Source organism: Nycticebus coucang, chromosome 9 (assembly GCF_027406575.1).
Source record: "Nycticebus coucang isolate mNycCou1 chromosome 9, mNycCou1.pri, whole genome shotgun sequence".
Lineage (NCBI taxonomy): Eukaryota > Metazoa > Chordata > Mammalia > Primates > Lorisidae > Nycticebus > Nycticebus coucang.
The window spans coordinates 53,242,299-53,252,812 of NC_069788.1; the positions used below are offsets into that span (position 1 = coordinate 53,242,299).

The following is a 10,514-nucleotide window of genomic DNA, read 5'->3' on the forward strand; positions in this document are numbered from 1 at the left end:
ATAGTATCTCTTTCCAGGCTTGGTAAGGATCACTTATTAATCTGAAAGGGCAAGAGAAGGAGCCTATAGATTTGCAGAGAGGGACCCCTAACATGAATTGTGGTTTTGAGGGAAGGATGCAGACAACTTATGGTGGTATCTGGAAGGGAAACTGGGTGATAAATACCTTAACTTGTTTTCCTCTTCTTCTCCAGTATCCTGCAGGGGATTTCCTTTGTTGAACCCAATCAGAAGGTAGAGACTGTAGGTACCAAACTCTAGGACCCCTAAAGGTTTGCTAAAAAATCACTGACATGAGGCAGATAGATTAATAGGAGAAAAGTCATACAAATTTATTTAATATGCCTACATGTGAACCTATAGAACAACCCAAAAGATACAGGGGAGATTTTCTATTTTTATGCTTGTTTTCAATAAAATATGTACAGCCATGTAGAAATATTATGGAACAAAAAGGTTATGATCTAATGCTAATAGACTGAGAAGGAAAACACAGCAAGGCCTCTTTAGATTCTTCTTGGCCTCTGAGCATGCATCCTATCCCTGCCTTCTGGATGTGGGGAGGACCTTCTGGAATGGCAGTCTTATGGCGGACAATGTAGGTCAGATAATTTCCTATGGCCAATAAGTTTTACAAAGATAGAATAATTTTAGGTTTAATGGTTGGCTTTTTGGAAAATAGATTTTAATGCAAAAGTTAATCTATAACTTCTTTTCTAGGATATACATTTTCTCATTGTTTTTAATTTTTTTTCTATAAAAGCCAGGCTATTTTACCTTTCAGGATTTTTTCAACCCTATTCATTCAAACAACTTTTCTACAGGTACCAGAATTTTTTTTTGCCCTCGTAAAGTATGATATAATGTTTAAACAACAGACTGGAGCCAAGAATGACTGGCTTAAAATTGGAGCTCTAACATGTACTGGTTTTGTGTTAAGTCACATAACCTGGAATCTTAGATAGGGAGCTAGGCCAAATGTGTTCCAGAGTGGTGTGGACCTGCAAGAGGAAAATCTTAAGGTGAGAAAAGCTTTGTGTGTCTCAGAAACAAAGACAGCCCATGTAGCCTCTTCCTCTATTTCCAAAGTACATCACCATCTCTGCTTCCCTCCTCACTTTTCTTTGACTGATCCTCCTGCCTTCTACTTATAATTGTCCTTGTGATCACACTGGGACCACTCATGTAATCTAGAATCATGTCCTAATCTCCAAAGCTTCAATTTAATGATATTTGGAAATTTCCTTACATGATTTAAGAAAATATGTTAACAGGTTCAGTAGATTAGAAGATGGACATGAGGTGGGGGTGAGTTATAGTCTATCACAACTATAATAAGGAATAAGACCTTTTAACATCATTGTTATGCAACAACCTCTAAAATACATAAAACTCTATCACAAAATAGTTAACATCTTTTTTGTACACATTAAATTGTTAGTTGCCAGCTGACCCTAATTAATCATACATTAAAAAGGATGTTTGGCAGGGTACAGTAGCTCATGTGTATAATCCTAGCACTGTGGGAGGCCAAGCTGGGTGGATTGTTTGAGTTTAGGAATTGGAGACCATCCTGAGCAATATAGTGAGATTCTGCTTCTATTAAAATTAGAAAAAATTACTTGGGTGTTGTGGCAGGCGCCCTGTAGTCTCAGCTACTCAGGAAGCTGAGGCAAGAGGATTGTGTGAGAGTGAGGTGACTAGACTGTCATAAATAAATAAAATAGAAAGTTTAAAGATGTACTGAATAGGTAGTAGCATTCTTAGAATGGCTGTAGAAGCATGCCAAAAGACACTTTCAGGCACAAATTCCAAAACAATGCTGCAGGACTGGCCTGGTGTTGTTGTGTCACAACTGCCCCTGCTGAACCAGACCTTAACTGACCCCTAAAACTCCTGGCTTCTAAAAGATTGGCCCATCTGACATTTCCTATCCCAGCAGAAGTGCAAGTTTTAAGCAGAGACTGTTTTGTCTTCCAATTCTGGAGAGAAGTCTTTTTAAATGTGTGTCTGACTGGTGAAATCCATGCCACATACCTGCATTCTAGCTGCAAAGAAGGGTAAATCTTAAAGTTCTGAAACTCAAGTAAGTGAGGCAATGCTCTAACTTGAAACTTTTACAACTAAATATTTAGGAAATAAATGAACTGTAATTTTTCAAACCTTTTGTCCTTCAAGTTTCCTAGCAAAAATAAGACAAAATGAAATATACTTGAAAGTAAAATTTTTTTACTCAGTATTTTTACGTATTACACAATATGGTACATATTCCAAGGACGACAAGTCGTTTAGTATGTTCAGCTGTAGAAATCTATGGTTGGGGAAAGAGACTTGAAGGTGAAGTTGTGGAGGTGAACAGGTATTGGATAAAGCACAGAAACTGAGTATTATACTGAAAATATTAGAATAAGAAAGCTTTTTATTTTTGCAAAGATGGGATGACAAAATTTGCGTTACTGAAATTTCTCATTGCAGTGGTATTAACTAATTATAAGGTGGGAATAATGCAGGTGCCCTGTAAGGAATCTGTAAGGTCATTGTAGGGCACTGATAATAGGGTTGGAATGCTTATGAATGTCTGGAGATGTCTCTGCACGGAAGAGATGACTTGGACACCATCTATGAAGTGATGAGTACAAAAAAAGATTCATTGGGAAGAATCAAAACCAAGAACAGAATCCAGAAAAACAAACTAAGAATCAGGAGCACAGGATATGGGCCAGGAAAAAAGACATTTCAAAACCTCATGAGATGAAGTCAGAAATAAACAGACTCAGATGCAGCAAGTTTTTTACATGTATTTTTGGATTTGGTATTTGTTCACTGGTAATCATGGTAGGGACATTTTTAGTTGAGTAGTTGGTGTAAAAGTCATGTAATCATGGAAAGAGTGAGACATACAGATAGTGACTTCAGATTACCTAAATCAGAGATTTGATAAAATATTAAAGATCTAGTAATTGATAGAAGTCTTCAATTGACACACTAAATTCATTTACATCTTAAGAGAATGGAACCAGACACGAACATCAAAACTTAAAACTATAGTGTTACCAAATGTTTATTATACTTATTAATAGTATAACGAAGGCCAATAATTATCCTGAGACAATAGACTAGTGTCAAGCTGAGAAACTGAATACTTTCACCTTTGGGCTTATGTGAAAGTCCTCAAACAGGAAGATTTACAACACAAGGTGACACTACCTCACCAGCCTGCTGTAAAAATGCAAAGGTTATAATGCAGTAAGACCAGTGATGGGAAGGCCACATGTGAACTGAATATAACTTTCAAATCATAAAACTGTTTATGGACTAAAAAGACAAAACTTTTCAGTTCTAGCAGATAGTATTACTAGTCCTAAAGTATTCCCAGACAGTAAAATAATTTTTCACGGCGTTCAATTTGCTCAGAGCAGACAAGGTGCATTGAAAAATCATTACGTGGAGCAGCACCTGTGGCTCAAAGGGGTAGGCGCTGGCCCAAGCCAGAGGTGGCGACTTCAAACCTCAGCCCCGGCCAAAAAAAAAAAAATCACCTGTTAAAACAAGTTTAACTTGTCTGTAACCGTTTAGTACTAACTAAAGAATGGAATGTTGACTCAAAATTTTTCAGCGACAGCCTTTTGTATGACAAAAGTAAGTGGCCCTAAAAAGGACCTTTTGTGAATTCTTTATTTAAAAAATGAGAAACCGAAAGTGGGAATATCAGCCTCCGAAGCCGTACAGGGTGCGACCTTGACGCTTGAGCGCGTAGACAACGTCCATGGCTGTGACCGTCTTGCGTTTGGCGTGCTCCGTGTAGGTGACAGCATCCCGAATCACGTTTTCTAGAAACACTTTCAACACGCCCCGAGTCTCTTCGTAGATAAGGCCGGAAATGCGCTTCACACCCCCACGACGAGCAAGGCGACGAATGGCAGGCTTGGTAATACCTTGGATATTGTCCCGCAAGACCTTACGGTGGCGCTTAGCACCCCCCTTACCCAGGCCCTTCCCACCTTTCCCTCGGCCTGACATGCTGAGCACTAAAAAGAAGTCGCAGCCTTAGAGTTAAGCAGCTCCCTGAAGCTTCTTATATAATGATTGTGCGGACCTTTTTGAAAACTGAAACGGTGGCGCGGGACGCCTCTGTCCCCGCCTCTCTATCTTATTGGGCGCTTCCTACCTTCACTTAGGGAAAGAAAGCAGATGTTGAGGGGTAGAGGAAATACAGGTTTGTGTCTGACTCATTTCTGTTTCCTGTTCTGGGTTCTAGAGTTCCTCGTTTCTTGTTCTCTATTCCAGTGTCTGTGAGTTGTCTCAGAGAACGCTGTACAAGTCTAACTAGTTTTATTTTAAATTGTGGCAGTAAAGCTACACTTGTTTACAAAATGGAGATATACCTGAATGAAAGTAATTGTTATCTTTAAAAATATTTACTTATTTATTTACTTATTTGTTTATATTCAATCTCCGTAGACTGTCAAAAATTGTCAGTGCTGACTTTTATCTCAAGTCGTTAAGGAAAGGTTACAATTAGCAATAATCGAGCCTTAGATAAACCTCACTGGCTATAATACTGCCACTACACAAAGCTAAAATTAATTTTTTTTTTTTAATTTTTTGAGACAGAGTCTCAAGCTGTTGCCCTTGGGTACAGTGCCGTGGCATCATAGCTCACAGCAACCTCCAAGTCTTGGGCTCAAGCAATCTTCTTGCCTCAGTTTTCCTATTTTTAGTAGAGATGCGGGTGTCGCTTTCTTTCTTTCTTTTTTTGGCCGGGGCTGGGTTTGAACCCGACACCTACAGCATAAGGGGCCCGGCGCCTTACTCCTTTGAGCCAAGGCACCGCCCGTGGGTGGAGGTGGGGTGGGGGTGGTGGTGTCGCTTTTTGCTCAGGCTGGTCTCCAACGTGAGCTCAAAGTACCCACGCATTTGAGCCTCCCAGAGGGCTAGGATTACAGGGCTGAGCCACCGATACCGACCTGAAATTAATTTTTAAATGTGGAAATTCTTTAGAAGGATACATTATTATTAATTCTTACAATTTACCATTATTCATTTATTAAATTTGGCCAGTCATGAAACGTGTTTGACTCAAGTGTGGGTACATAAATTGTTTTCATCATTCCTGATAATCAGGGAGCTCCAAGAAGGGTCTCCGATACTAATTGATTTACATTCTTTTGTGTTCAAGTTTATAAAGCACTATGTGCAGTGTTAATATAAGGAATTCCAGGTTTGAAGACTTAGTCATCTTCTAAAAATGTTATTGCAGGGCTTGAATGAGGAGTCTTACGACTTTGCTGTCTGCCGCTGCTTCCATGCCAGTTAGGATTATCAGCAGTCCATTATGGGGGCTAAATCTTTGTAAATTAACACTAGTAAATCCTGTAAAATACTGTTCTAATAAAGTGTCTCTGAATCTAGGTTCTACACGAGACCTTAGGTTGATATATTTAGAATACAAATGTTAGAATACACACATGATATTTGTGGCCAAACAGCCACATTTGGTGCCTTTTATGTATTACACTGGTAATTTTTAAAAATCTCTTCTCTCTTGGTGCTAACCTTGTAGGTAGCAAGATTATTCATTTCTTCAGAATCTATTTCGAATTTAGTTTAGGTCCTACTACCTGCAGGTTTAGGGACATGGGTTTCTCATGTGCTCTTTTTTGATAAAGGCACCAAACAAGCATCATTCATTCAAAAAGTTAGGGTCTACTACAAGCCAAGATTGGTATACAGATATCAGGTTTACCTGCTATTATGTGAAAGGTAATCACATCTGTTTTTTTAAAGAGGTCAAAATCTGGTTAAAGGAAAAGTAAATTTAGGTTGAAGGGTCAGACATCAGCCCAGTGTATTCCTAGCTGCTGCCTAGTGTCTGGGTGGAGCATCACCCCGAAGTTTGTTAGGCATGAAATCTAGTGAATTGATATTGCATTTTTAATGGCATCTTCAAGTGGATGGGAATGATCATTCAAATATGGAAAAACTAGTTTTAAAGATATGCTGTCCTATATTAGCCACTAGCAACATGCACTCATCTAATTTTAAGTTAATTAAAATTAAAAATTAAGTTCTATAGTCACTCTAGCCATATTTAAATGCATAATAGGCGGTTCGGGGCCTATGGCTCAAGCAGCTAAGGCGCCAGCCACATACACTTAAGCTGGCAGGTTGGAATCCAGTCCTGGGCGCACCAAACAACAATAATGGCTGCAACCAAAAAATAGCCAGGCGTTATGGCAGGCGCCTGTAGTCCCAGCTACTTGGGAGGCGGAGGCAGGAAAATTGCTTGAGCCCAGGAGTTGGAGGTTGCTGTGAGCTGTTACCCAGGGCCACAGCTTGAGCCTCTGTCTCAAAAAAAAAAAAAAAAGGCGCTCCCATGTGGGTAGTGGGCTAGTTATTGCCTGGTGTAGATCTATTTTCATCACTGCAGGAAGTTCTCCTGGGCTGTGCTATGATAGGAATTTCTTTGGAGGAGTTTGTAATTCAGACTAGAAGGGAAGGGGAAAGAAGTGTAGATGTCTGAGAATGCAGGAAGTGAGGATTTATTTTTATTTATTTTTGAAGTATAATAGAAAGTAGCTTACTTCTGGGTGTGTCAGATATAAAGAAAAAGACTTATAAAAAAGAAATAGGACGTTTTTAGGAAATACAATTAATTCACCATAGTTGTACTTGGAGGGGAGTTCCTAGGGGCCTGATAGAAGGTTAAAATAATTATGCTTTCTCATGTTCCTTCTGAATACAATACAAAGATCTATTTTATGTATAGTCCATGTTTCCTTGCCTTTTTGTCATTTATTCTAGACAGTTACCTTTCTTTTGAAAACTTTGAAATTCCCTGTATTATGGAATGCTTAATCATAGTCCCTGTGGATTCACCTAGTGAGCACACTAGGATGTGACCCAGTGTCACATTCATTTACTGTGGTGGTGGTGGTTGTGAATTGAAAGAACACAAAGCCACAAATTAGCTGTCACTTACCTAGTTTTTCTTTGCTATTTTTTACGTCCATAAAATAAATGCTTCATTTTAGATTATATAGCCAGTGAGGATTCAAAAGGAATAAAACTTTTCTCAAGGGCTACCTTAAAATAGGTGAAACTTTTCATGATTTCAAGTTTGCTGTCTCATGGAGAGATCTAACTTTCAGGAACCTTGTCCCTGCTACAGTTTTGAAGAAAATAAGCACCTGGCTTCCAAGCTATAATACAGTACATGAAGCTTCTTCCTTCTATAAACATCTGAAGAAGTTTGTTGGTGAAACTGAATCTCACTTATTGTCCTCCAGGAAGGGTACAGATTTAATTCCAATTAAGGAAGCATCCTTAGCCTCAATGCCTTTGCACATCTTGACAACCTAAGTAGCCATAGGAACTAATAAGTGTTACATAGAATGAAATCTAATTGAATCCAACTTGGTAAGCAATTACAAGTTATTCAACAACTGGGATGTTATAATTGCATTTACAGGGGTCAGGGGAAATTTGCCCGCCCCATGGAAAGTTCACTGAAAGATTAATTCACAGTTAAGGTAGATTAATAAGAGAAAGGTTTATTTCCAAATACCACATGCATGAAGAGAACCACACAAGAGTGATTACCCAGTGTCTCACTGATGGTTTGATTCCTTTATAGTTGCCTTTTAGAAGGGAAAGGGAAAATGTGGAGAATTTGTGCAACAAGTGGTTGCTAGAAGAGAAACAGATTGACTTGTAAATTAACCTGAGAGATAGGTATTGTTAAATGTTCTGGGTCAAGTAGGCTAGCATTCAGGAGAAAAGGAAGTCAGTTGTCCCCTTTGGCTTTTTGATCTAGTAAGTCCAGTTTTATGTAGATTGAGGGAAAAACTCCTCCCAAAAGCATTCGGATCTCCAATGGTCTTCAAAGTATTCTTTATAACAAGTAGTCATATTTTGGAGTGAAATTTCCTTAGCTCCTTTACAATAATGACCAAAAATAGTAAACATTTAAAAATATGAATTTTAATTGTATTTTTATGTCTATGTAATATAAAGCTATGGACCCCCAAAAGAAAAGGGCCTATATTATTCTTCTGACTATAGCTATTAACAATGATGGTATCAAAGGTGACATACAGGCTCTTTTTAAAAGACACCAATAAAAAGCCTCTCCACATAAATAATTGAATACTGCTAATGCAATTCTATGTGTTTGCCTCCTTTACACAGTATTTTTTTCTTTTTTGCATATAACATTATCCTTAAATCCTAGAGACTTGGTTCCAGCCTGTGCCAGCCAATACATGTTACTTTAAAACAAGCCAAGTGATTTTTTTGTGGAATTTGTTGAATGAGAGATGACAAATTTAAAATTATTCATCTTGTTTTGAATTTACATGAAAAAAAAATCCCTAAATCACCATTCAGTGCAGGCCAGAATAACCAGACATTTGGAAATGATACCAGAATTTCTTCCTCAGTCGGTTCTTGGTCTTGGGGATTTGAAGAATGAACCTATAGATCACAGATCAGTGGTAAGACAGGATTTTTTTTTTTTTCTTTCTTTCTTTCTGTAGAGACAGAGTGTCTCTTTATCACCCTCGGTAGAGTGCCATGGCATCATACAGCTCACAGCAATCTCCAACTCCTGGGCTTAGGCGATTCTCTTGCCTCAGTCTCCCGAGTAGCTGGGCCTATAGGCAATTCTCTTGCCTCAGTCTCCAGAGTACTGGGCCTGCCACAATGCCCGGCTATTTTTTTTTTTTTTTTTTTTGGTTATTGCAGTTTGGCCGGGGCCACACTCGGTACATGGTCCCCCCCTCACTGAGCCACAGGCCCGTCCAAGGATTTTTCTTTTCTTTTTTTTTTTTTTAAGACAAGATTTTTCTTAGACAGAAAGGAATACAGAAGGAGTCAAAAGCGCCAGAGCTTCTTGCAAAGGGGAAGACCTAAGTTTGGAAATTTCTCTCTTGGGTTCGTTCTCTAGGGGCGTCTATTACATTTTGGCCAGGACTTGATAGGTGAAAAATCATCTTTTCAAAGTTAATGAGTACATTAACAAATGAATGAATGTAGTCCCTCCTCCACTAAGGTAAGGTTATCAGGTCCTTACAATTTTTGTCTCTGAGAAGGGATTAGGGTGTGTGCTCCCAAATCATGGTGGAACTACCCAAAAATGACTGAGACTGCTTTGTTTCTGACTTTGCTAGAGCCCAGACAGAGGGTGTGGCCTGGAAGAGGCAACCTGTTTGTGCTTGGAAATGGGAGTCTGATTTCTGAGCTCACTTGGGCCTAGAGAATTGGGGGTGGGGGGCTGAGGGCTCCCTGTCCATTCCTGAGTGGGGGAATCCTTTATCAGAAACATGAGTATTTTTATTAGAAGAAACATAACACCAAAATACTTACTTATTTTAACAAACATAGGGGTTAATTTCAGTATCTGATTATTTGATGGAGATTATTACATTTGTGCTGAATAATCCAATAATAAGACAATTCTATCTAGTTCATTGTATCATAAAATAAAGGGAATGGAATAATAAAGTTACTCATGTTTGCTATGCAATGTTTGGTCAACTCCTTAGGTGGACTCATTCAGCCAATTTAGGTTGTGATAGCCTAGTTCATATGTTTTGAGTAAAAAGCACAGAGAGAATTATGAAAATTCACAAAGTGACTTAAATGAGAATTTTCTTTGTAATACTTTGCATCTATTCTTGCAATGTTGTAATTTGTATTTTAAATGTAATTTTCAAATATAGAAAATATGTACAAAATCCTATGCTAAATATTGAAGGAAAAATCTTAAGGGCAAAATGTCTTTCATTAAATTATTTACGATTTTAAAGAGATGGGAATGAACATGTAATCTCTAATGTGTAGAGCTCTTAGTTCTCACAATTAGTAAAATGATGTTGATCCACTATTCTATAACTTTATAATTAAGCTTTTTTTTTTTGTAGATGTGGTGGGTGACCTCTAATGACCATTCTAATTCTGAAAAATCTACCATCCTTATTTTTAAGAGAAGGTTGGTGATTCTATTTAACCGTGTTCATCTAAAAGACAAACGGACGGGTCTCAGTCTTATCTTTCTGAAAATGTTCAAATTACTAAAGCACAGAGATCAAGTATAGCTTACATACTGGTAACTGAAATGCTTTTTTTGAAAGAGAAATTTATCTTTTCTAAATTAATGATCCGTCTCCTACATAGAACTTTATACCCTAGTGCCAATTCCTAAGAGCTTGATGCAAACAGCTAGCAGGAGAGCCTGTGCTATTGCTCTTCTGAAAAAAACCAATTTCCCTATTCATTTCAGTAAATATGAGTTTATTTGTATACATTTGAGAAGATAAGAATGCGCAGAACAATGCCCTGGAAGAGAGATTTGCAAAGGAAACAGGGAGAAGTATTATTTTTAAGGAAAACCCGAAAGTTGTCTCGATTTGACCAAAGTTTGAAAGAAAGTTGGGGGAATCAGGAAAGTTTCAGGGTGCCGGTTTTGAAACTAGTTAAAGAAAATGAGGCAGAAATGAAGCCCAAAGTCTCTC

General features: G+C 38.1%; 2 protein-coding genes and 1 pseudogene across 2 annotated transcripts in view; 1 reads left to right on the plus strand and 2 right to left on the minus strand.

Moving 5' to 3' along the window:
• LOC128594725 (uncharacterized) overlaps positions 1 to 10,514 on the plus strand; it is a 76,117-nt gene that overhangs the window by 20,871 nt on the left and 44,732 nt on the right. The window lies entirely within an intron of this gene.
• Positions 3,641 to 10,514, minus strand: part of LOC128593780 (uncharacterized) — a 38,241-nt gene continuing 31,367 nt past the window's right edge. The window contains exon 9 of the mRNA XM_053602127.1: positions 3,641 to 4,046. Within this exon, the coding sequence (XP_053458102.1) occupies positions 3,709 to 4,046 (338 nt within the window). The 3' untranslated portion in view covers positions 3,641 to 3,708. The remainder of the gene's footprint in view (positions 4,047 to 10,514) is intronic.
• Positions 4,453 to 4,579, minus strand: LOC128594974 (uncharacterized; annotated as a pseudogene).